The 26,199-nt window shown below is 40.7% G+C and overlaps 6 protein-coding genes across 12 annotated transcripts; 4 read left to right on the forward strand and 2 right to left on the reverse strand.

Annotated features, from left to right (window-relative positions):
* Positions 1–850: 850 nt before the first annotated feature.
* On the forward strand, positions 851–4,583 carry LOC104814912 (protein DAMAGED DNA-BINDING 2). Its single transcript, XM_010543149.2, has 11 exons — positions 851–1,193; positions 1,477–1,567; positions 1,698–1,825; positions 1,925–2,047; positions 2,167–2,255; positions 2,404–2,524; positions 2,632–2,723; positions 2,817–2,946; positions 3,257–3,505; positions 3,596–3,792; positions 4,073–4,583. Exons 1-11 carry the CDS (start codon positions 978–980, stop codon positions 4,317–4,319), a joined length of 1,683 nt encoding a protein of 560 aa, XP_010541451.1. The 5' UTR covers positions 851–977; the 3' UTR covers positions 4,320–4,583.
* A 1,165-nt stretch (positions 4,584–5,748) lies between these two features.
* Positions 5,749–7,557, forward strand: LOC104814913 (nudC domain-containing protein 2-like). Its single transcript, XM_010543150.1, has 5 exons — positions 5,749–5,884; positions 6,002–6,150; positions 6,260–6,308; positions 6,535–6,677; positions 7,244–7,557. The coding sequence occupies exons 1-5, from the start codon at positions 5,836–5,838 to the stop codon at positions 7,319–7,321; spliced, it is 468 nt and encodes a 155-aa protein (XP_010541452.1). The 5' UTR covers positions 5,749–5,835; the 3' UTR covers positions 7,322–7,557.
* A 1,033-nt stretch (positions 7,558–8,590) lies between these two features.
* Positions 8,591–11,425, forward strand: LOC104814915 (phosphoinositide phospholipase C 1). 4 transcript variants are annotated; one of them, XM_010543156.2, is made up of 9 exons: positions 8,591–8,993; positions 9,082–9,278; positions 9,392–9,527; positions 9,622–9,804; positions 9,877–10,082; positions 10,380–10,497; positions 10,579–10,731; positions 10,802–10,904; positions 11,000–11,084. In XM_010543156.2, exons 1-8 carry the CDS (start codon positions 8,598–8,600, stop codon positions 10,871–10,873), a joined length of 1,461 nt encoding a protein of 486 aa, XP_010541458.1. In that variant the 5' UTR covers positions 8,591–8,597; the 3' UTR covers positions 10,874–10,904; positions 11,000–11,084. The 4 variants fall into 4 exon arrangements, with proteins under 4 accessions (XP_010541458.1, XP_010541456.1, XP_010541455.1 ...); XM_010543154.2 differs by having other exon boundaries at positions 8,593–8,993; positions 9,901–10,082; positions 10,818–10,904; positions 11,000–11,425; XM_010543153.2 differs by having other exon boundaries at positions 8,594–8,993; positions 10,818–10,904; positions 11,000–11,425.
* Positions 11,408–14,275, reverse strand: LOC104814914 (zinc finger CCCH domain-containing protein 66-like). 3 transcript variants are annotated; one of them, XM_010543152.2, is made up of 3 exons: positions 14,251–14,266; positions 13,981–14,157; positions 11,408–13,561 (listed from the first exon to the last, which is right to left on the reverse strand). In XM_010543152.2, exon 3 carries the CDS (start codon positions 13,489–13,491, stop codon positions 11,704–11,706), a length of 1,788 nt encoding a protein of 595 aa, XP_010541454.1. In that variant the 5' UTR covers positions 13,492–13,561; positions 13,981–14,157; positions 14,251–14,266; the 3' UTR covers positions 11,408–11,703. The 3 variants fall into 3 exon arrangements, with proteins under 3 accessions (XP_010541454.1, XP_010541453.1, XP_019058247.1); XM_010543151.2 differs by having other exon boundaries at positions 13,981–14,275; XM_019202702.1 differs by lacking the exons at positions 13,981–14,157; positions 14,251–14,266 and adding an exon at positions 13,862–13,963.
* Positions 14,276–14,514: 239 nt separating this feature from the next.
* LOC104814916 (mitogen-activated protein kinase kinase kinase A-like) lies at positions 14,515–17,976 on the forward strand. Its single transcript, XM_010543159.1, has 2 exons — positions 14,515–14,615; positions 14,721–17,976. The coding sequence occupies exon 2, from the start codon at positions 16,638–16,640 to the stop codon at positions 17,784–17,786; it is 1,149 nt and encodes a 382-aa protein (XP_010541461.1). The 5' UTR covers positions 14,515–14,615; positions 14,721–16,637; the 3' UTR covers positions 17,787–17,976.
* A 4,610-nt stretch (positions 17,977–22,586) lies between these two features.
* On the reverse strand, positions 22,587–25,326 carry LOC104814917 (uncharacterized protein At5g39865-like). 2 transcript variants are annotated; one of them, XM_010543160.2, is made up of 2 exons: positions 24,487–25,326; positions 22,587–23,009 (listed from the first exon to the last, which is right to left on the reverse strand). In XM_010543160.2, the coding sequence occupies exons 1-2, from the start codon at positions 25,152–25,154 to the stop codon at positions 22,979–22,981; spliced, it is 699 nt and encodes a 232-aa protein (XP_010541462.1). In that variant the 5' UTR covers positions 25,155–25,326; the 3' UTR covers positions 22,587–22,978. The 2 variants fall into 2 exon arrangements, with proteins under 2 accessions (XP_010541462.1, XP_010541463.1); XM_010543161.2 differs by lacking the exon at positions 22,587–23,009 and adding an exon at positions 24,211–24,373 and having other exon boundaries at positions 24,487–25,325.
* Positions 25,327–26,199: the final 873 nt, after the last annotated feature.

A 26,199-nucleotide genomic window follows, 5' to 3' on the forward strand; every position in this document is an offset into this window, starting at 1 on the left:
TCGTTTTTCTAATACTGTAATATAGTTAATTAATAATATTAATATTATTATAAAATATAAAAACACTACAATTTTTTAAACTAAAATTTAGATTACGAAAAATACAATTATAAATTGAAAAGGGAAACAATATCAGATTTGTAAGCGAAGAGTAGCGGATACGGATTCCACGTCATAAAAATAAAAAATTGAAAAAAAAAATATGCGGTCCATAATCAGACTAAGCCACGGAATAAACGGATTTGTAAGGATCAGACTTTACAATATATACATTATTTGAATAAGAAAAGGTCGGTCCAAATCTATCTGATTGCGCGTGGATTTAAATTAATCCGCAATCGAATTCACGGACATGGGAAAGACAACGAAACATCAAACACGACAGTATGGCAATGGCGCAAGTTAAGAACCACTTCGAATTGATGTTCTGTATTGGAGTTCTACGTAACGGGGAATAATGAAACCTCTGACTGGCCCAGAGGCTATTGCCTTTTTTTGTTGGTGGGCTTTTTGAGAAGTTAATTCAGAGCCCATTTGATTTGAGGTTCTCGCACGTGCGTCACGTGACCTTCGTAGGTGGATAATTTGCCACGTCTTTGCTTCTCCCGCCACCCTCTGAACCTCTTGAGATTCCAAGAATACCCTCCTCCCTCACCCCCAGCGCATTAAAATGACTGCCGTACAATATTCAAATCAAACCGGAAATATAATTTAACTTTTGGTCGGGATTAAATAATTCGATGTGATAATATTGGCCCAACAAAAAATAGGGGTGATTTTTTTTTAATTGGGGGGCATAACAGTCAAGTCACGGTGGTTACAAAAAGTCCCTTTTTTTTTGTGAAGTTCAACGGTTCATCAAGAACACGGGTTTTATATTGACGTCTCTTTCCGTCGTCTTCGAAACCAAAAGGCCAACTCTGTCCGATTCGATTCGATTCCATTCCATTCGTCTTCTTGTTGTCTCCTCGACTCCAATGGACTCAGCCAGAACCAAAAGAAGGAGGCAACCAGATTTTGTAATCGCCAGAGATACAGATTCCGAGGCAAGCTCCTCTGACGATGACGAAGAAGAAGAAGAGGCTTTTGAAGAATCTGAACCCTACGAAAATGGAAGGGAAACTGAATTGGGACTCTCGGCGAAGAAGACGAAGAAAGTACCCATTACCGTTAAGCTCAAGAAAGTTTGCAAAGTAACAATCTTTAAAACCCTAGCTTTGTAAATTGTAATACTGCTTTTCAGCGCATTGATGTCGAGCATTATGCCCTGTTTTTTTTTGGGCGTTCGAGTTCATGTTTAACGCCTCTTCGCGAGGAGTCTTAGTCTAAAGCGTATCCAATGATATGGGTTCAAAGAATCTTGAGTTTTGTTTCCCTCTCTAAGTTCATGAGTTCATCAAACAACGTGTTCCAGTTAACTTCATGATTTTGATTTTGGACTTTAGTCCAAATGTTTGATTCTGTCTGGTTTTGAAGGTCTGTAAGCAGGCTGGTCATGAAGCCGGATTTAGAGGGGCTACATATATTGATTGTCCCATGAAACCTTGCTTCTTATGCAAAATGCCTGGTAAAGTCTTGTCTGTTTGGACTTGGGTCTTGCTTCTGTTTTGATTGCTTACTTCTTGATGTCTACATGTGTTCAACACTGTTTTTATATGTGTGACCTGATTACTGTTCTGTTGCATTGATCATCAAAGGCCACACCACGATGACATGTCCCCATAGAGTCACCACCGAGCACGGAGTAATCCCGGCCTCCCACCGGAATACCAAGAATCCGATCGAGCTTGTGTTTAGACGCCAACTTCAATCGAGAATACCCCCTGTAAGCTTGTTATGTTCTATCGTATTTTGGTGCCTGAGGGTATTTGTTTTTGTTTGCTTTTATTTCATTTGGGTAAATGGTATTTACCTTACAATGTAGATCAAGCCGGAATTTGTGATCCCAGATCAGATACATTGCGGAGTTTTACGATACCATAGCAGACGAGTTACATGTGTGGAGTTCCATCCAACTAAGAACCACATTCTTTTGTCTGGAGATAAGGTTTAACTCTCTTTAACGAGGGAAAATACCAATCATATGGTTTCTCCAGTCTATTTTCAGTTGCTAGTGGGTTATCTTATTGTTTCTCGCTCTGACCACCTTTTGGTTTGTCATGGAAGAAAGGGCAAGTTGGAGTCTGGGATTTTGGTAGAGTATATGAGAAGATCACGTATGGAAACATACACTTCATACAAGTTAACAACATGAAGTGAGCTTATGTTCCCTTGTACTCAATTTCTAGTTGAGTCTGTAATAATTGTCTGGTGAATCCATGCGTCTAATGTTTGGGACAAAAGCTTGTTTCTACTGCTGAGCAAAAGCCATTGCTTCCTTCTTGTTGTTCTTCGTCGATTCAGGTTTAGCCCCACGAATAATGATATGGTATACACTGCGGCCTCTGATGGAACTGTTGGTTACACCGATCTGGAGACTGGAATCTCGTTAACCTTGCTTAATCTCAATCCTGATGGATGGCAGGTCGCCCCGTTGCGTTGTTTCTCTCATTTTCGTCTATGTATACCCTGAAGCAAACTGATCTATGTTTTTGACGAAACAACGGATACGGCTTATGATATATTTTGTAGGGTCCAAGCACTTGGAAAATGCTATACGGTATGGATATTAATTCAGAGAAAGGTGTGGTGCTTGTTGCTGACAATTTCGGTTTTCTTCACCTGTAAGTGATTTTTTAGTTTTAACTGTTTATGCCCTAGCTTCTTTGCTGTTGCTAGAATTTGTGGTAACTTTTTTTTTTCATGATTGTGTGCAGGGTGGATCATCGAACCCACTGCAGAGTTGGTGAGCCGATTTTGATACACAAGCAAGGAAGCAAAGTTGTCGGTCTTGACTGCAACCCAGTTCACACAGAGCTGCTTCTGAGTTGTGGGAACGATCATTTTGTAAGATAGAAATATAAACCTTATATCAAATATATATTCATGTTGGTTTCATCTCGACCACCGTCACCACATAAGCGTATGACTGCTCTAGATTTGCATCCCGCCATTTTGCAACTACCGGAAAATCAGGACTTATGTATGTGTGGCCATTGATGAATTTTCCTATGGATGGCAGAACTTTCGACTCCTATATTGTCTTGTTTGGAACCAAATTATGATTCATGTAGATTAGATAACAAACTGGATTGTACCAGAAAGAGTTTTCTTGCCTTTCTGTGGTTTTAATTCATCGTGTCTTTGTGGTTCTCAGGCACGGATTTGGGATATGCGTAGACTACAACCAGGGGGTTCCCTTCATGAACTTGCGCACAGAAGAGTTGTCAACTCTGCTTATTTCTCTCGTGTGTCGGGTACAAAAATCCTCACGACGTCTCAGGACAACCGTATACGAGTATGGGATTCTATCTTTGGTAATTTGGATTTGCCGAGCAGAGAGATTGTTCACAGTCACGATTTCAATCGGCATCTGACGCCTTTCAAAGCTGAGTGGGATCCTAAGGTTATACCTTTCTTCTCTCTTTAAGGGTACCTTTTCATCGATTTAAATCTTTGTAAATATTGCTCTGAAGAACCAAATATTGTTGTGCAGGATCCATCTGAGTCCCTTGTTGTCATTGGTCGTTACATAAGTGAAAACTACAATGGTGCTGCTCTTCATCCGATTGATTTCATAGATGTGAGCACTGGGCAACTAGTTGCAGAGGTTATGGATCCAAACATCACAACTATCAGTCCGGTCACCAAGTTACATCCGTACGATGATGTTTTGGTTTCCGGAAGTTCAAGGTTTGAGAATCTGTTCGTTTATTGTTTCATAACAGTTTGCAACAAAACTCAAGCGGCCATTGAAAATTTTTTGCCTTCTTCCAGGGCTGCAAGCAAACCATGTCTTGTCAAAACACCTGATGAACAAACTAGTCTAGCTATTTAAGCTTTTAGATATAGCAGCTGCCAGTGCCACCAAAATTGATATAGGTCAACTTTGTGGGCATTGATGGAAATCAGAACCCAAGAACCAAACTTTATAGTCTGTCTCTCATGTGTGTGGCTTTGGTTTGACTGACAGGTCGCTTTTCATCTGGAAGCCAAAGGAAAAAACAGAGATGGTTGAAGGGAAGAAGGACCAAAAGATTGTAACGTGTGGAGGAGGAGGAGATGGCAAGAAGAAGGGGAAAGGAAAGCGGAAGCCGGGTAGTGATGAAGATGACTCAGACGACGATATGTTTAGCTCTAAAGGCAAAAGCATCAAAGTTCAGAAGTCCCGAATCAAAGTAACTAAGAGCAATGGGAAGGCAAAACAGAGACAGGGATGAAGAAGGGGAAGGTTGTGTCTGTTTTTCAAGTTTTCTTGTACAGGTTACTAGGCTAGTTTTATGCCTATCATGCCCTGACTGACCCAGTTGGCAGCTTTCCCTGTTTTGCAACTAGACGAGATTTTCGGGTTTTTGGTTTTAGGTACCTCCGGCTCTGTCATCTCATGTGGTGTGTGTGCATACGCCAGTGGGATAGATTGTCTGGTCAGGCTGCAACTCCTTGAATGTTAAGGTTAATGCTATGTATTATATTATCTTGATTTACTTTTTTTTATGTATACACATATATACACCCACCACATTGATATTTGTCTAAATGAAAGGGAATGTAAATTCCATATCTCATGGCACCAATCGAATCCAGGGTCGTAAGTCTCCTAAACCTGAATCTATCAGCTCTGTCTCGTGTCCCCAGAAGCTTGAAAGGGCATCTGAATCCAAGAGTCTCTGTCGGAACAATCTCCACGATCTCATCCCCACACACCAGAAATCTTCTGTCCAACATAGTTGTCTTAGTACCTTGCACCAAGCCAAATCACCTTCCATGAAAACCCCAAATCCCATCATGTGCTTTGCCACTGGCCGCCGCATATATATGCTGCTCTGCAGCCGACCCGTCGATGTAACTTTCTTCCCAGTGGCAGCACTCTCTCGCCCCTCCAAACAGATGGGGGAGAGAGGCGGACTGAGCTTCACGCTGCCGGGCTACTTTTGAAATACACTTTTGTTCATCGAGTGGCTCTCTATAGCAATCCCGGTTTCTTAGGCAACAAGCAATTGTCTAAACCGGTCGTAAACCGGGCCTATCCGCTTTGGTTTTCAATGCAGCTAGGAAGATGGGATAGTGTTTTATAGTTTCGTTTTCCTTTGGGATCGCTCATGGATGCGATGCATCCATACATGTGAATTTGGTTCGACTTCGGCCTGGTCGATTTATCGTGGAACATTTGTTTGGTACATCTCATTCTCTTTGTCCCGACGACACTGAATACCTAACGCTGCTCTGTTTCAAGCTTTCAACGGGAACCCATGTTTTGTGGCAGAGCCACAATTTTCCTCGTTAATAACATAATATTCTAATGGATAATTTAATTCTTTATTTTAAAGCCCTTTGTTTTATGCCACTAATTATTACGCTACGTACTTTGGCTTAGATAAATGAAATATAATAAACATATAATAAATACCCTTTTTAGATCGCCTCATCCAATGCATCTCGGACCAAACCTTTCCTGTGTTATCAAATACAAATTGTTTTCTAGGTGGGGGGGGTCTCAGAGAAAAAACGGCATGGAGTTTTGTCTTCCGTGTTGAAAACGTTGTTCTCTCCAGAAAGAGGGGTCCATTCGTAAATTAACAAAATAATTGCCCTTGAATGGAAATAAATTAAGCATCAAGGATGAAATCATAAACTATAGTTCCAATTCTGCAAATTAGTACAACTTTCAAGGGAAAAGTTCGTATATTTCGCCGGCGACGGAGGGTGACCGCTCCGACGAAGAACAAATCCCTAGAAATGGCGGAGAAACTGGCGCCGGAGAAGCGACACAATTTCATCCATAATGGTTCCTATTTCTGTCTCTTTGTCTCCCTTTCTCGCTATGTTTGTCTAGTTTCGGGTTTCTTTAGCTAGGGACCGAAGAGATTTGATCGATTATGTTCTTCGGTCACCGACGTTTTAGGGCAAAAGGTCTTTGAGTGGGATCAAACCCTAGAAGAGGCTAATATTTACATAACTTTGCCGCAAAATGTTCATTCGAAGCTGTTCTACTGCAAAATCGAGCCGAAGCATCTCGAAGTTGGCATCAAAGGCAACCCTCCTTATCTCAATGTCGGTTTCACGATTTTCGTTTAGCCTTTGGCTGGTTTTCATCTCTCAATTTCGCCATGTGATTTAACCCTACTTGTTTGCCGTGTGGTTGAAAATTTTCTACTTTCAGCACGATCTCAGTGGACCTGTGAAGACAGATTGCTCGTTCTGGACTTTAGGTACTCCTTTTTTTCTTGGTTCTATTTGATGCACAGTGCAGAAGTGCTGAATTTTGGCCTGTCTTTCAATCTTTAACAGCACAGGCCACATATTCTATCCACCACCCATCTTTCTATTCCTAGTCTTACGATTAATATCTAACAAAACTGACGAAGGTTTATTGAATCTCCTGGTTATCAAAAAATATATATATATCTAACAAAACTTCTACTCTTTATTTGGTAGAGGATGATATAATGCACATTACGCTGCAGAAGAGGGAGAAAGGCCAGACATGGTCATCGCCGATACTTGGACAAGGTCAGTTGGATCCTTACTCCACTGATCTCGAGCAGAAACGCCTCATGCTTCAAAGGTTTCAAGAAGAGGTGAGTTATATGTTACATCCAGTCAGTTTGGATAGTCACTAGTGATTCATGATTTCCATGGAAATGTGGTTCTGCTTTTGTTTGTGTTTCTTGTTCGATGCCTCTTGGTAATCTGATTAATCTTTAAACCAAAATCTTAGGCTTCAAGTCCTGGATAGGATTAGTGTTAATGTGCTACAGATTCTGCCATTTGGAATTTGGATGACTCGACGTTTAATCAGCAAAGACTTCTTATTTCGTTTTTTGTATGTCTCCAAATTGTAAGAAGTTATCTTCGCTTCAAATAGAAACACTCTACGTAACACATGCGTGACTTAATCTCGGGTCGTAGAGCTGTCACACGTAAGCATGACTATGACTATGACCAGATTGTCCTCAAGTGGGAGGCCTTTAGTTTTAGGACTACGTTATATGGTAAACTATGCCCATGAAATTGCTCACCTTAATCTTCTAGCCCTTAACTTGTTTGGATAGAACTGTAGAGATGTCCGTACGCATATGCATACACTGTTTCAACCTGTTAGTTTGGTTTTTCTTTGGGATTGATGTTCGATCTGTGTTTGCAGAACCCTGGTTTCGACTTCTCGCAAGCTCAGTTTTCAGGCAACTGTCCAGATCCAAGGACCTTCATGGGTGGTATTTGATCTACTTGTCTGTCGGATCGTAGTTAACAAAAAAAAACGCCCTTAGTTCTCATAAATATAACATGACTCGAGTCCTAGTGGGTTTACTCAGGCGGAGTAAGGGTGTCTGATACTGATTCATACAGTGTTTCATAGCGTTTATATTCTAATTGTGGGTTGTGGCATGGGAATGGAACTGTGCTCTACATTTGTTTTTATTAGTATTTAGTATATAATTCGCAGATGCCGTTGCCATTGAGGTTACTGAGCAGACAAAGTCTTCTATAAGAGGGAATCACATATTTGTTTGGAATGTAGAAAGTGAAAGATGAGATAGACAGAGGAGCAGGAAGAAGCAATGTAAAAAGCTTTTTGCAGATGTGGAAATGGCAATCACGGGATGGGAGCGAGGAGAGGAGGAACCCGTGAATAGATTTAGGGCAGATGGCTGACTATGAATATTATGCTCAAAAACATTGATTAGGACATCGACATGGATGATGAATTGATGATGATGATGATGATGGAATGTTGGATCCATGTTTTGAAGGAAGGATAGCATCATCATCATAATTGTGAAATATTGTTTAGTGTAGTATTACGAATAGATAAGGAATCACAATGTGAGACGTGGAACCCTCTGCTCGATTTCGAATAACACCATACAAGAATCTCTATCTCTCGGAAAGGTCCTTGACATGAGGAAAAACCCACTTTGTTTTGGTTGGCGTGTACATGGATATGATAGAACAAACGTTAATTTATGATGGGTATGTGTCCACGATCCATTGCAAAAACATAATGAGAGGACTCATATGATAGAATAATCACACCAATAGTCAACCATATATATATAATATGATTTGTTTTATATTTGGTGACGAGAGACCAACTCCATCTTGTGCATTTCCTATTGGCTATTGATATCTATCTTAGCTGTTTTCTTAAAAATTGTTTTATGGGGTAAACGATTCATTGACATTGAATATATAAGTTCGGCATCAAAGCCGGTTAAAGCTCACACGTGGCAACAATGGTGTCATTTATTATTATTATTATTATTATTATTATTATTATTATTATTATTATTATTATTATTATTATTATATCGTATCACCTAAAATATGAAAATCGCTCAATTAATTTAATAGTCAATGTTTGAGATGGATGTAAGCTAATTCGATGAACTTGATCTGACCCCCCCATGTGTGGCATGAAAGCGGACCAGTCTATAGATGGTCTACGTTTCGTGAGATGATAACATGAGCACATATTCTCTCTCTCTTTATAAGGACCAATGTGTTTCACAACTCCACCTTCATTCACATCTCGTTCTTTGTTTCTTCTTCTTCATCTTTACCACCAAACAAAACGGAAAACAATGTCGGAGAAGTTCAGAGTATGTTTCTGCTGCAGCAGAAGCTTCAAGGTGAGAGCAAGTGAACCACCGGAAGACATACAAAGACTGTTCCGTGAGTACTCAGACAACGGCAGCATGTCCGCCGACCATCTGCTCCGTTTCGTGAACCAAGTCCAGGGAGAAGGACAGGCCGGTCTGGACTACGCCACGGAAGTCTTCCACAGACTCAAACACCACGACGTTTTTCACCTCCACCACCGCGGGCTCCACCTCCGAGGTTTCTACCGTTATCTCCTCCACGATGTCAACTCTCCTCTCCCTCTGTCCCGCCACGTATGATCTAATCCTCTTTCATGCTTCAAATCTATGGCGTTTCTGTTTTGGAGTATTGATCATGATTTGGTGAAATGGGTGTCTTCAGGTTCACCACGACATGACTGCCCCCATGTCGCATTACTTCATATACACGGGTCATAACTCCTACTTGACCGGAAACCAGCTTAACAGCAGAAGCAGCTCTGAACCGATAGCCGAGGCTCTTCGAAGAGGCGTACGAGTCATCGAGCTGGACTTATGGCCTGATCCTTCCGGCAATGGCGTTGATGTCCGTCATGGCGGGTCTGTACATTTCTTCATCTAGATAGATAGATAGGGAGAGAGAGAGAGAGATCTTCGTGTTCCATGCATGCAGTTCTTAACTGTAGAAGTTCCCTTCGTTTGACATCTCTCAGGACGCTAACTAGCCACGAAGATCTGCAGAAATGTTTAAACGCGATAAAGGAAAACGCGTTTGATACATCGGAGTACCCAGTTGTGATCACTTTCGAGGATCATCTGACCCGAAATCTTCAGAGAAAAGTTGTCAAGGTGACCTGTTTGTCCCCCCCACGCATCTAATCATTTAGTTTTTCCATGTAAAATAAAAAAAAGCTGCAGACTTTTGCTTGTAAAATGTGATTAGATGGTCAGAAAGACGTTCAAGGGAACGCTGTTTCGGTGTGGCCAGGAAAATCCAATGTGTTTTCCTTCACCAGAAGCACTCAAGAAGAAGATTCTGATCTCAACCAAACCACCAAAGGAATATATGCAGAGCCAAACCGTCCAGAGTACAACCGCTCCTTGGGGGGACAAAGCAGCTGGACCGGTAAGAATACAAATGATGAAATATCCGGTTTTATGAAATTCTCGTGAGAGTTTTTCCCATGAGTTGTGACAGAATCTAGCTGTCGTGGAAGAAAAGATTCAAGAAGAAGATGAGGAGAGTGCAGCTGTTGAATACAGGGATCTGATCACGATCCACGCGTGCAAACGTGGTGATCTGAAGAGCTGCCTGAGCGGTGATCCAAGCCGGGCCATACGGATAAGCATGAGCGAGCTGTGGCTCGAGACTCTGGTCAAAACTCGTGCAACTGACTTAGTCAGGTGATTTAACCAATGACTGTCGAGGTTTTCTCATTTCTGACAGGCTGCTAAAGAGAAAAACAAAAACCCTAGAGAAGAATCATTTTTGTTCCTTATACATTTAGCTTTCTTTAAAACGAAAACAACCCCTGGTTCCAAAAACATAGCTTGCCATGGTTGTCCAAAACTGTGAGGACCAGTCTCTATGCAGTGTCTGGACGCATGTCGCGACAGATTCCAGACAGTATATTCTTGGAATAGTCGTAAGCTTTTTACAGTTTTCTTGAGGGTTTGAGCCGAGAATTCTGTGGTTTGAAGGTTCACGCAGAAGAACATGCTGAGGATATTTCCAAAGACAACACGTATTGACTCATCCAACTACGACCCTCTGGTGGGATGGACGCATGGTGCTCAAATGGTGGCCTTCAATATGCAGGTTTTAGCTCTTCTCTTTCTGATAATGCGTAGATTTGAACACGAAAAAGCATATTATAATTCGATGTCAAATGAGATATAGGGTTATGGGAAGCACCTGTGGATAATGCAAGGAATGTTCAGAGCAAACGGAGGATGCGGCTACCTGAAAAAGCCCGACATTTTGCTCTCCACTGGTCCTGGAGGTGAAGTCTTTGACCCTCGTCAACCACTTCACGTCAAGACCACTCTCAAGGTTGTTTGTTTTTCAGACATTTCAATCTCGTTTCTTGCGCAGCAAGAAATGAAAAAGAAAAGATCTTTAGCTTTGTAATGTGACAGGTGAAGATCTACACGGGGGAAGGATGGAGTCTGGATTTTCCCCGACATCACTTTGACCAGTACTCTCCACCAGATTTCTTCGTGAAGGCAAGTTTTTTTTTTCTCTGAACAAAAACTCTCTCGATCAGATCGACCCACATCCGAAAATTCAACTGACAATGGTATCCTTAAATGGGTTTCAGATCGGAATAGCAGGTGTTCCGAGGGACACGGTGAGTTACAGAACAGAAACAGAGATAGACGAATGGTTTCCGGTGTGGAACCAGGAGTTTCTGTTCCAGTTGACTGTTCCTGAACTGGGGCTTCTATGGATCATCGTCCAAGATTACGACAGCAACACCCAGAATGACTTCGCCGGCCAGATATGCCTGCCTCTGTCCGAACTCAGATCCGGCTTCCGCTCCGTCCGCCTCCACGACCGCTCCGGGAAAGCTTACGATCACGCCAGGCTGCTCGTCCGATTCGCGTTTGACCCTCCTCAAGCATTTCAGATCCCCTAGTTTTCCTTATTCCAGATTTCATCTGTCGCCAGTGTACTCTATAGATGGTGAATAACAACCTCTGTATATATATCATTACACTATCAGATATAATTATAGAATTCATCACCAACAGTTTATTTATTATCAACACATTGTACATACATGCCACGGAAAAAATATATATAAATCGATTACTCATCAGTTGAACTGCTAAACGAATCTGCGATGAGGTGAATCAAAGAACCTTTCCCCTACCATTTTATTTTCTTTTGTTATAAACAACGATATTATCAGATTAGCATCAATCTCTGGATATTCTATCCCCGTCTTTGTCTGCTTCTTGTCGAACCAATGATTGAAAGAAACTGGTTAATGATGTTTTTTTAAGGGTGGCCGGTGGTGACTCACGCTACGCTCTGTTCTGTCTCCATGAATGACTGCTCCATCCAAACCCGACCAAGTCTCATTTCCGAGGGCTCTTTCACTAGGGGATCGACCCATGAAACATCGGGCTCGTCCAGACCAACCGGCTCAGCTAGCTGTCTGGTTCCACCACCGACCCTGAAACCAAAAGAAGCAGAGCGTCCGAACTTCTGCATGTCATCTCCATGGACGCTCCAGTCGAGTTTTCCGTCAGGGGAGCCCCAGTCATCCATGCAGGTCGATATCGCAGAAGGAATAGCCGAATGGCAGCTCAGGTCCATGAAGCTTTGGCTTCTTTTGGCGAATGCGTCCTCTCCAGAAGCAGGTAGATCCCTCTGAGATGAAGACTTTGCCCCGATGGGAGACGTGGTAAGGCTGTTGGATGTGGCATAGCTGGAATATAGCTGCGGGTTAAAGGCGCTACTGCGTCTGATCTGCAAGCCCGAGGTGTCATCAGGTCCAAACACGTCGCTCAAGCTTGTCTGGTTTGTTCCTCCAGCAAGCTTGTTCAAGCTCGTTGCTTTTATATCACCCGACAAAGGTGAAGAAGCAGAGGACATGGCAGTCGTATTCCAGGGAGTTGGAGAGGAAAGACCGAGAATAGCGTCAGAGAAATCAATCTCTTTGGCGTTAATCGTTGATTTCAATCTGCTACGAGGCAGCTGCAATGTAGGAGGGACGATGTTAGGGAAGTTGACCCACGTTTTCCCGCCAATCGGAGAGGGAACGGTGTTAGGACTCAACGGAGGAGTTGTGGATGAGCCGAAACCGAGAGGGCTGATCGGTCCATTGTCGAAAGAGTAGGCAGAATTACAGGACGAGAAGGATGATCGTGGGGAAGGAACACCCGAGCCAGTGGACGGGTACAGAGGCCGTAGCTCTTCAGGCTTGTGAGCAAAGAAACAGACCCGCCTCTTGCAATTCATCTCATCCTTGCAGAGACGAGTTCGATACTGAGAAGGGTGAAGCCAACACTCGAAGATCCCATGAGCGTACTCGCAGGAATCGCCCCTGCAACAATACCCTTTCCTGAATTCAGGACAAGGGACGCAGCTGTACTGGTACTTCCTCGGATCGCGCCTCCTGGCATTCTCGCCCGGATGAACAAAGGGGCACTCCGTCCAGTCGTGTGAGTAAGCTCTGGAGCAGGGCTTGATCTTGAATGCATACATCCGAAACTCATCTGTTCCATATATACCGCTATTGATATCAGGAAGCGTGGGATCAACCGGATATTCCTTCTTCTCAGATGCCTCCCTCTGTTCATCTCGGTCTTCCAATTCCATCAGATCGTGCCCGCCATTCAACAAACGCTCAAGAATCTTCTTCCTTGAACTGAAAACAGGATTTAAAGACGGGAAAATCACGTCAACGGGCTTGTTACCGTTGGCATCAGGGGAATTAGCGTCAGCACCAGCGTTGAGCAGAAGGCTAACGACGTCAGGGCTGTTTGCAGAGAAACCAGAGACCGCGCAGTGAAGAGCAGTAGCGGCATCAGAGCCGCAAGAGCGATTAATGTCCACACGACCGCTTCTGATGATATAATCCACCATTTCTTTGCTTCCAAACAAGGAAGCTATCATGAGAGGCGTTCTCGCATCGAACCCCATCTCCCTTGAGCCGATTCTCCGGCCATACCACGAACTCGATCGATCAATGTTGTCGAGACCCTCTTGCTCGAGGAGGGAAATGAAGCCATTGAGATCATTGCAGGCTGACAACTCCAGCAGAAGAGATAACTCGAGGTGAGGCAGCTCAGCTTCTCCCATGGCAAATATCGTATCGCAGAGAGATATTTGAAATCCAGAGACAAGCTACGAATGTTTTCTTTGTCTTGTCCTGAGGAAAAGGCAAAGAGATAAACATATATACGACGCAGATTAGGAACTGAAGAAACGATCAAAACCCGCCTATCCAACAGAAATGAACAAATGTATGAAGAATTACAAGGGGGGAGGGGGAGAGGATGAAAAGTTTGTTACTTTGGATGTAAATTTCCCAACTTTAAACAACCGAACGAAAAATTAAACAACACTAACCAACCCATGATTAACCATTTGTGAAAGCCAAATCATGGAAAATTTCTAAAACAGAAAACATGTGAAGAACCGACAAAACAAACACAGACTGATGCTCCACCTCATCTTCCTGCGCTTTCCCGTAGGCCAAGCGACAAAACCAAACTCGGTAATAAACCCGAAAAGGGAAATAAAAAAAAAAACAGGTACGGACAACGAATTACGCAGCAAAACGCATACCCAGAATCTGATGGACGAAGATACGAGACACCCGAATCCCAAAGTTCGTCCTTTTATGGCATTTTCTCATCAACCAAACAACAAACAAGGGAAAAGAGGAGAAACGCCTTTTAGGAAACCATGGAATCCGTCTGTCTCTCTCTCCCACCACCGCCCTTCACTTCACTTCCTCTTTTCCTGTCCAAAATTGAAATTGGAGGAAGTCTCCAAAAACGCAAATATCTTCCTTGAAACCAATGCGAAGCGAACACGTAATGAAGTGTACGTTACCTCTCCCGCAGGAAATCGTTGCTCCTCCAATGTCACGCTTCTGGCGTTTTTTTTTTTTTTTGGGTTTATGGTGGATGACGTGGTAACCCATGCACTGTCAGCATGTTTTTCTTCATTGGTCTTTTGCGCGTACCAAATTTCAGTAATGGGCTTATTTTGCGCGTAATAATGGCCCAAGACTGTTTTCGTCTTTTCCCACCAACTCTAGGGTTTCCAGGTTTCTCCACATTGGCCCTTTATAAATTACCACACACCACACTCACCCTGTATCTCTCTTCGTTCAACTTCTAGGGTTTTCTCCGCCGAGTATTACTGGGTTTCCCAGCTTCGCCGCTCTCGAATTTTCTTGGGATGTGGATGTTTTGGTTAGGATTCTGTGGTTTTGTTTCTTTTATGGGATTTTAGGGCTCTTTTGTTTCGCTTCCGATCCGATGAGATTGGATCTGATGTTCATGGTTTTTGTGCGTCAGAGAATGCTTCGTCAGATGGTCTACGCGGATTTGTCCGTTCCCGTACGACTCGTTCCCTTGAAGCAAAATCAATCGTGTTGCTTTTTCATATCTCTCCCAAATCCTTTGAGCATTCGTTGCTCGCCTCGTTGATCTGGGAGTACACTGGAGCAACTACACTTTTTCCAGTATTGGTTGTGGATGGCGTTTTCTGTTGAAAGAACGGTGATGAGATTATACAGACCTGTAATGATTGCGGTGATGATCGCAGTTCATTATGAACATCTAAGGGACTGAGTTCTTCAATTTTTCATCTTGCGATTACAGTTTTAAATTGGCTCTGCTCTTTGATACAATGCTTCACTCTTTCACAATATATAATTTTGAAGCTAGAGCGAGAGGCCCAAATTGATTTTGTTCCCCTCGCTATCCAATGCGTCTGTAATCTGGTTGCGTAATTTGGACGTCGGGGATCGATATTTCTTTTGAATTGATTCAGCGTATCTTTGATGGATTGTTGTTTGAAGGGGGAGTCAAATGAAGAACATCTTTGACGAGTTGTTGAATGCTCTGTCGGTTCCGATCGCTAAGCATGATGATTCAATCTCTTGAATAGGAAGATCTGATGATTTCCTCCCCTTTCTAGTTTTTGCTGTCCCTCTTCCAACGTTGGTTGCAATCAGAAGCCGGTGAAGATTTGTATTCATGGTTGTTGCTGAAATTCAAACGAAATTTGTTGAAAGTTTATACGAACTAGGACGGTCTGAGGCTTCTGATATATCTGTATATCCATTTGGGATTTTGGATTGATGGTAAACGATTGATTGGGGGTGTGTGTGGATGATGATAATCACTTAAAAATTACAGTTATCCCTGGCTGAGGTTAAAGCCTTTGATGTATGTTCATAAGCTGACGCATTCACACCCTTCAACTTTCTCTTTGATTTTGGTTCTTTTTTCTGTTGTCGATAACCTTTACGGTGTGCAAACAAGTGTATGCGTGATGGGTGATCCATGCTTCTGCTGTTTATCCGTATCGTCCTCGCTACAAATGGAGTTGTGCTCATCATCTGTGATCCTATTGATAATTGCCAACTTGTGCTTTAAAGTAGTAGTAGCATTCGGCGTTGATCTTGCTGTGGCGTTGCCAAGTAGTTCAAGTAACCATTCAAATATAATATGAAATGGGCGCTTTGAATATGGACTCTGGTGGCTGCTCGTTATCGGTGTCGTTGATGTTATAATAATCATCAATACGATATGGTTGTATGTGGCGCCCCGACGGCGCTTCACAGCGGTTTTGCTTAGCTTTCTTAATGAATCTGCGTTCGATCGTGGGTGTAAAAGTAATAAATAATGGGTCTCGTGTAGTTTATGAAAGGATGCATCATGCATACATGCATGCCCATCATTGTGGTAAAAATTGTCACGCAGAAGATCTGTGTATTAGAATTTCCGATAAAGAGGGTGTCTGCAGAAAATTTTGGTAAACAGTTTTAACGTATAAATTCGTTTATCATACATTACTCGTAGTCAAAGATTTCGGATTCCAGTCAAACGTATGTATGTATATATTGTATACACACATTTAAAAGGACATGTCGCTCGTTATATATATATATATGTATATACAGATGCCCAATAATTAATGTTTTTCGATGCAGTAAAGAGAAGCAGATAACCCTCCAGATGACTTCTAAGACTGTACACTTTTACGAATGAAAGAAGAGGGTTACGTCATAAAAGCATGAAAGCGGGTTTCCAATTATCCATTTGTTAATCAACGTCAATGCCCAGACAAAAACTATGAACGATGGGGTTATGTCGTCCGACTTTGGAAGTTCCACGCATGTTTATTATACTAATACAATACACCTCCTCATGTTCTTTCCTTAAAACGCCCACCTCGGTTTTTGCTTCGAAATTTCAATCCCATATATGTCGGCTCTTAACGACGACCATACCGTCTCTTCTTCTTCCTGGCACCGGGGGAAGGTCTTAGGCAGAGGATGCTTTGGCACCGTCAATCTCGCCGTTAACCGATCCGACGGCACGATTTTCGCCGTTAAATCCGTTGATCGTTCCACGTGTCTCCCGTGTCAGCTCCAGTCCCTCGAGAACGAAATTCGGATCCTCCGCTCTGTTTCCTCTTCTCTTCACGTCGTGCGCTTCCTCGGCGACGACGTTACCCGGGAAGGTACGACGACGTTTCGTAACCTCCATCTGGAGTATATGCCACGTGGATCTCTCGCTGACGTGGCGGGAGATTACCTGGACGAGCAGCTGATCCGGCTGTTCACGCGCTGCTTGGTCACTGCTCTGAGGCACGCGCACACGCTCGGAATCGTACACTGTGACATCAAGGCGAGGAATGTTCTACTGGGCGTCGAACCGGGCTCCGTCAAACTCGCCGATTTCGGGTCGGCCACTGAAATCAAACCCGGAGGCCGAAACGGGTTCAGGTCTCAGGTACTGCCACGTGGAAGTCCTCTGTGGATGGCTCCCGAGGTGATTCGGCGGGAATACCAAGGGCCCGAGAGCGACGTGTGGTCGCTTGGATGCACCGTCATCGAGATGGTCACCGGAAAACCGCCTTGGCGTGACTGCGGCGTCGATGCCCTGAAAATAATCGGATTCTCCGGCGAGTTGCCGAGTTTCCCAACTCGGTTATCGGAAATCGGCCGGGATTTCCTCGACAAGTGCCTGAGGAGGGATCCGAGCGAGAGGTGGGACTGCGATCAGCTGCTGCATCACCCTTTCCTGTCATGGTATACGTTTTCGGCCATGTCCGAGCCATCTCCGAGGCGTGTACTCGACTTGGTGTTCGAGGAGGACGGGGAGAGCGAGTCAGCAACCGAGTCGAATTCAAATTTAGAAATGTCTGAATCGGCGGCTAGGTGGAGGATGGGCCGATTGGCGACGAGCAGAGGGGCCATCTGGGCATCTGAATCTGATGGTTGGTTGGCAGTTAGAGGTTCGAATCACGGAACACGTCACCCATCTTCCGGTTCTTGGATTCCGTACATGGCGGGGCCAAGTCCGACGTGGCTAAGTACGAGGGTAGAAATGGAATTATACGAAAAATAGCGGCCTTGATTCAGCCGGAGTTGGGCCTTGTGGGTCCCGGGAGCTGGGTTCCGACACGTGTAGAAATGTTCATACATGATTTAATTTTGTATGGTCTGTATTTAATCATATGTATATATAACAAGCAAACAAACAGGTTTCTAAATATTATCATCGGGAAGTGCCTTTATGTCTGAATCCACTTATAGAAATTTACAGGGTCAAGCGTGTTCATATATATATATATATATATATATATTGGTGTTGAATATTTTTTTGAACCAATTAATTAAATATTTTGTTGGGTGGACACGGAGTCAGGAGACATGATAAAGACAAGAGCTTTACAGTTTGCTTAGCCACGAGGTCTTCTTCTTCCTGCCTCTGTTCACTTTTTTTGGCACTTCCCATCACGAACGGAACGGCGATTCCTTTATAATCCAAACAAACTTTAAGTTTTGTCCACATTTTATTATTCTTATCATCAACTATGTATGCGTGTGTTCAATGGATCGAATTCGCTCGAGCCTCTTTTTCCCCAATCTGTTTTTATTTTTCTTTATATGGTTGAATATATAAATATAGAAATAGATATTCATCAAAAAAAGAATATAGAGATAGAAAGAGATGCATCATTTGAGCCTTGTCCTCTAAAGGGGACATTTTTTTTAAAATAGATGTTTATATTCTGGATCCCAACCTCTTGATTATTAAAAAAAATAGAGGGAAGATTATTGGCTATCATTTAAATACTATATATCTTCTCATGTGAAGTTGATTCCTTGATGACTGTGTTGGGCCATTGATGAGCTGAGAAAAGGGGTATTGATGAAAGCCCATTAAAAGCCCATCAATGTTTCTCAAGCCCAACCTTTCCTTGAGAGTTTTCTTCTCCAAAATCGTTGACCATGAAAGCTTGCTTGATACACAGCTTCTCATCTTAGTCGTCCTCTTCGTCTCCCTTCTCTACTTCTATGCTCGCCTTCTTCTTCTGCTCCGATGCTTTCGGGATCCTTCATCAATTCCACAGCCGGATAAAGGGTTTAGATTTACTAGAAATATGTCTTGTTATTATGAAAGTTTTAGACTAAGTTTGTTTTGTTTGATTACATATGTAATTTGATTTCATTTTGTTTATAATTACCCGTTCGAATAAGATAACGAGGAAATGGTCATTTTTTTTTATAGATTTAGTGGCATTGGTTTAGTATTTTTTTTGAAAAATAATATAAATAAAGCACAAACTCCATCTTAGAAAAATCATCTCCATCTCCCTCTCTTCCTTTTTTTTTTTTAACTCTGGTTCTCTAATTTATTCTGCATTTATTTTCATCTCTTCATTAAAAAAAAAAACTTTTTTCTTGGTCATTATACATTTTTTTTTTGTAAAAATGCAAATTGAGAAAAATCCTCTCCATCTATCTCTCTCTAACTCTGGTTCTCTAATTTATTCGGCATTTATTTTTTTTCACTTCATAAAAAAACTTTTTTTTCTGGGTCATTAAACAATTTTTTAAAAATGCAATTTGAGAAAATTTGCATTCGGTTTTTTCTAACGAGTGGTATTAGAGTATCATTGAATTTTTTTATCCATTAAACAAAAAATGTTGTTTTTTTACTCTATAAATTAAACTATTGGGCAGATGAATAAAAATGTTAGGGAGAAGAACCAAAAAATTACAGTACTTGGCTTGTTCCCTCTTTTACACTCTACTCTCTTTCAATAACATCCGAAGAGGGTCCCATGATCCCATCTAAACCCATAAATTTTAATAACGTTTTTAAAATTACAAATTGGTACCCAAATTAACTACCTCAAGAAGTGAGGTAGAGACGCGAAGCGTACGTTTCAGAGCCGTCTCATATATTTTCGGGGCTCGTTACAATAAATATTTATTTTTATTATTAATATATTAAATTTAAAATTTTAAAATATTTAAATATTATTTATTATGAATTATATTAAAATATTAATACGAACAATTATATTTTTAAAAAATATTTTTTTTAAAATAATATAATTGTATCAATTTTTATTTAAATAATATCATTTTTCTAACTTTAGTTGAAGCAAAAATAACCATATATGTTATTATTAAAGAATAATAAATATACAATAATAATATTATCATTAAAAAATAAACATTGATAATATAATATCTTAAGATTTGTAATATTCATAAAATAAAAATATAAACGAAGAGTAAGGTAGGGGTGGGCACGGATCGGATATCCGGACTTTTTTAGATATCTGTATCCATCCGATCCGTACGAATATATTATTTTATTATTTCTGCTTCGGATACGAGTCGATGAACGTATCGGTTCGGTATGAATGTATTCGATCCGTACGAATGTATTCGGTTCGGATACGAGTCGATGAACGTATCGGTTCGGTTTTTTCGGATATTATGCCCACCCCTAGAGTAAGGTATAAGAGTGATTTTTTATAACAAATTTTGGATTGAAAAAGAATGATAGTGTAAAATTAAGATTCATTTTAGATTTATAGAAAAATATAATTATTAATTATATTGATTAAAAAATTAATATCATAACTTAAAAAATGACTAAAAAATTATAATTATTAATGAGAAATATTATAAAGATATCATCTACCTACTTTTAAAAGTACGGATATTTATAAAATCTGATTTTAATCATTTATTAAATATTTATTAATAAATACTAACTATAAATTGATAAAAAGAAATTATAATATGAGGCCCACATAAAATTGTGTGGTCCAGTGCTGAACAACCATTTGCATATGTCTTAAGACGAAGATATTGGTTCTATCTCAAATTCGAATCTCAAATTCAGGAATATAATTCTAATCAGATGGCTTGTTATTTACCCGTATTAGTCTGGAATTCAGTTAAAGATAACCTATACCCCAAAAAAATTACAAATTCGTAATTTGGCGAGGAACGGCAGGGTGTTGGTTGTGCCGAGGAGGATGAACGCACTGCATGCCGTCTTAGTTTGGGCCGAAGAGAGTGAGAGAAACTGGTTTTAACTACAAGGCCCATTCCACCAAATCAATGGATCGGATGCGATGACGATCTGTGATATTCCTTGCGAGATTGTACATAGCGTTCACACCCAGGGGACACGAGGGGTAATGACAAGTTATATCGGACTTTTTGTTCCTTTGTAAATTATGAAATGAAAAAATCGTGTATGGAAATTTTAGATTGCAACGTCGACCAATGATGACAAAAGGGTTCCATCTCTTGGGAAATTTCCTGGAAAGTGATGAAACTGAAGATGGGGGCCACCTATATCTGTATCCTTATGTCTGTCTTATTTTATGGAGGACTATGAAATCGACGTTGGACCAGGGGGGCATGGTGGACACTCCATTTATTGTTTAGTTTTATTTTGATCAACAAATATCAGACTATATTATAAATTATATAAAAATCAATAGAGGAAAGAGACAAAAGGGGAGGATCCAAAAATCGGGCGGTAAAGATAAAGAAGTGTGGATGCAACAAAAATGGCGAGAAATGAAGCGATGAGTCCAGGGGGGGAGGCGGGGGAGATGATGATTCCGTACGAGAGGGACAAGAACTACGCTTTGAACGGAGAGATCTTGATGGTCGTCTTCCTCGTCAGCTTCGCCGCTCTCCTCTTGCTCCTGGTGCTGCTTCCATGCCTGAAGAGCCGGCATCGTCTTCCTGACCACTCCGACGTGTCCGACGTGGAACTCGGCAACCGAGTTGCCCCTTCCGACACCACCAAGCCATCGTCCCCCGTCCTAATTACCAACCAGTCTCTTCTCTTTTCCAAGTAGGCTGCATTTCTTTTTCTGGGTTTAGGGTATAATCGGAATATATTCCTTATATATATATATATGGGGGAGAACATCAGGAATAAAAAAACAAACGAGATGGATCTAACATATATATATGTATATATATACACGAACCAGACAACATTGATACGCTTGGTGCAAAACATGCACGAGTCTTATATATCTTACTTCCCAAGAGTCAAAATTGCAATTGTTTTGCGTCATGTACTTTGTCTGTCGAGTTAGTTAATGATGCGCTTCTAATCTAACTCTCACATCTCATAATACACGAATTAGATGGTATTTAAGACTTCTACTTGTATATTTTTTTAAACATCAATCACAGTTTTCACTCTTCACATTTCCCTATTCGATTTGGTAATTGTTCCGTTTGGTCGGTTAGTTCTATAAAAATATGTACCAATCGGTTATTATATCATATTTATTTCGACATTGGTTTTCATTAAAGAAAAAAAACAGTTTTTTTTTGAAAAAAAAAATGATCTTTTCAAAAATTTTAAAATTTCGGTTCGGTTTAGTTTTGAAATTCTTTTAAAAAAATTACCATTAAAAAATTTTGAATGGTTCCGTTGTGAATGATATCAATTTTTTTGACCGAAATATCTACCCCTATATCCACATGTTTACTCGGAGCAAATTGACCACCAAAAGAAAGAAAAAACAGGGGAAAGATATCATTGTATGAACATACAACATGACGAACCATCTAGTCGCAATCGCTTGAAGAATCATAACAGAAAGGAAATATTCTAATCATAATGTATTACGATTGTGTTTAATCAAAATGATATCTTTTTAGTAATATACACAAAATCACAATCCCCATCAATCACTCATTTTGAATCGTAATTATTTGTAATCGCTATCAACAACAATTTTTCTATCGGTTAACACAAATCTCCTGCAATCGCCAACAAACCCATCAGAAACATCTACGATCATCTCGATTGCGATTGCAATTGCCATTGGACGAGTGACCACCTAAGAACAGCAGCAGCAGATTACAACAAAGGGTCTAACCAATCTTACGGGGACACGTGGGTGATTAGTACTTATTACAAAAGTTTCACAAGACATGCGGGAAGCAAAATCGACAGAAAGGGCCATAAGATTTGATAGCGCGATGTGGGTAGGTACGATCGCGTGGTTGATAGACCGCCTCGATCGATCGCTTATTCAATCCGACAGCAAAATTTAGGGTTCCACCAAATGTTTCCGACTAACGATTTAATGGATGACAAGTTGACAACAACACGAGTCATTAATATTTTTGACACTGGGATGTCTTCATAAGGCCCATCTTTAGCTGTCGTCGGCCCGAACGTGTTATTTTCTTGCGAGGATTAGAATCCACACACGTCGAATCCGCATGGGCCTAATTCGAACGGCCGTCTTATGATATATTGACCGGCCCATTCATCATACTGATTGTTTACAAAAAAAAAAAAAAAATAAGGCAAGGTATTATATCGACGAGTTCATATTTAAATTGTAAGTTAGAAAAGTTCGGTATTATTACGTCAGCTATCTCCAAATTCGATATTTTTTTTGGAAATTTCTCTTATATATATTTATCTACATCGATAATTTGATAGAAGATTATAAATTTTCTAATTTGACTAGTTTTGAAGATCTTACTCGTGTTACGGTAGAAACCAAAAAATATCTTTCATATCTATTGATATACAGACTTTTAAAATTAGTTTTAATTTTATTCGTTGTCACCGTAACTATTGATAGATATTTTTAACGATAAACTTTGCGAAGATAATTTTGTGCAATCAGATTAGTTATCAGTTTTTGAATGATTGTCTAATTTATTTAACCGAAAAATAATATATTTTTAGATGGTTAAAAATAAAGTTATTATAAATATATTAAAAAGCGAAGGACTATAAATAAAATTCAGTTATAGAACATATGAATATTTTTATAACGATATATTTTTATTATTTTTAATTTTTTTGTATTTTATATAAAATTTATAACTATTGTCCCCACTTTAAAAAAATTTTGGATCCGCCACTGTTCCTTACACATTTCACTAATTATTTGATAAAAACATTATAAATTATACATTATGACCCATTAGATCAACATATGACCAGAATATATTTCTGATCTCTCCAAAGATACGTAGCGAAGTCATAATGTTCATCCCTAATTATTAGATAAAAACATTATAAATTATATGTAATGAAACCAACATGATCAAATTATATTTTTGTGAACATTGATCACAGTTGAAAACAATTGAAAAAAAAAAGGTGAAGTTAAAATAATGAGGATAATTTTTTATAATGCCCAATTATCTGTCAATTTTTTTTATTTTTTATTTTAAAAAAGTAGCCAGCTACACAATTATACAATTTAAAAAGTCCTTTTTGAATAGTGTGAAAGAAACAAGTACTTGAGAGAAGAAAAAAGTCTAATATAGTAGCTGATGTCTTCAATTCAGTGTCATCGGGTGACTTAGTTTCCAATTTTTTTTTTTTTTATGCAATATGGATTCAGAACCAATTTGCAAGGAAAGTTATTTCTTTTTAAAGAAAAAAGTTATGATAATTTGGGTTTATATTGTATAATCCACAGATGATGGGTACGAAGTACAGATACGGATAATAATTCATGAAATCGAGTGATCGTTGGAATTGTTTTTATTAAAAGGAAAGAAGAACAAAAATACAAGGAGAATTGATCCAAGTGAGAGAGCATAAGAGGTTAGAACTTAGAATGGTAATGAGGTCCGCAACACCCGCAAATCTAATAGACTTCCCTTTTACAGTCCCTAAAAAAAAATCGCAAGTGACATATTTAACACCCAAAAACAGCAATTTTTTTTTTTGCTGAAGGGGCTAGGAAGAAGAACGAGAGGGGGGAGGGGAGGAACAGGAAGGGCACCTGATGAGACCGTTCTCGTTGCAAGAGGAGCATGATCTGAACCCTAGCTTGACACTGTAGAGCTTGTGGCTGCCATGGCAGTCGTTGCAGGGAACGAAGCCGTGACCTTCGCAACCTTCGCATTCTCCAGATTCAGCCGGGAGCAATCCTTGAACGAGCTTCTTAAGCTCTCCCATCTCGTGCAGCTGCTTCACCTCCTCCGCTCCGCCTACGTACCTTCCGCCGATGAACACGCGCGGTAGCTTCTGCACCTTCCCCTCCCCGAAGATCCGCCTGAGCTCCGTGGCGAAAGACGCGTCCATCGACATATCTCTCTCGTCGATCCGGACGCGGAACGCACGGAGGATGGATCTGACGGCTTTGCATTCCTCGAAGGTCGACCGTACTACCCGCAGGCTGGTGAAGTAGAGGACGATGCTGTTCTCCGCGCCTGGAAGCGAAATCCGGACATCAGGAGGATCGGAATCTATGTAGGGGAGCTGATTGCGATGGGAGGGCCAGGATCGGAGGACGGAGCTGGCGAGGCGAACTCGATGGAAAACCCGGTTGGGGCACTTGGGAGAAGATGGAGGGAAAGCGGAGTAATCGTCGGTGCAGAGATGGTGGATGTCTTTGAAGGAGAAGGAAGGTGAATAATTCGGCGACGATTTGCCCCGCGGCCGCCACATTTACGGTGGAGATCGGAAACTAGGGTTTGTCTGGGAAATGGTCTCCGAGGGAGGAGAGAGAAAGGGCGCTTGGTTGGTTAAAAAGGATTTCGTAAAATCCCTCTGGTTTTTTGTTTGTGACTTGTCTGTTAAAAAAAGAGATGAGGTTTTCACTTTAATCACAATGCAACACACACACGCATATACATATACACATCTGTATATATATTGAAATAATGGGCCAAGTTCAATTTATAGATTAGGGATACTCTTCAGAATTCTCAAACGTGTGAAACTATCTATTTATTTCCGAAACTTAAAAATTTGGATAAAATAATTTTTAAATTTAGTTAAGAGTATCATTATCGTTCTTACCATAAATTTGACCAAAATAATGTGTAGAATAATTCTACGTAACATGAATTATCAAAACACGTTAGATTTTAATATCATATATACAGAATCGAATTTAATAGACACGGTTTAACAAAACAAATTTGTAATAGTAAAAATTCTAGTTCATTAAAAGTAACAATTTGGAGGGCACATCCGGATTTATCGATGGTATTTCTTGTCGCCGCGTCTCTTCTCACCAAAAATTTTGGGATGAAAGAGATATAGCCCCGATGACGGTTATTTCGACGCCAAACGCTCCTGTTTTGGTAGAGATCTAGAGCTCGAGAACCGACAGTGATGATAATTATTCTGATCTTCAACGTTATCCCATATCTTTTGGTGAACCAGAATTTTCACTATTACGAACCGGTTTTGTAAAATCGTGTCTATTAAACACAATTATGCATACATGACATAAAATGCTGACATGTCTTGACAATTGATGCGTGTGACAGCCCAGGATACCGTAGGAGGCCGGGGAGTGATCGCCGGTGCGAGAGGTATGGACAATGGGCGGCTCCTGACGAACTTCTGGTTAGGGGATATAAGAATGAATCGAACGCACCAGAATTAGAGGGATCCGATGAATGTGTAGGTCTGAGACTACACAGTCAGAGATAACTAAGAATTAATTGAGCTACTCAAAGTAACAAGATGCATCTACCCTTTC

Source organism: Tarenaya hassleriana, unplaced genomic scaffold, assembly GCF_000463585.1.
Source record: "Tarenaya hassleriana unplaced genomic scaffold, ASM46358v1 Cleome22, whole genome shotgun sequence".
In the NCBI taxonomy this organism is placed as follows: Eukaryota; Viridiplantae; Streptophyta; class Magnoliopsida; order Brassicales; family Cleomaceae; genus Tarenaya; species Tarenaya hassleriana.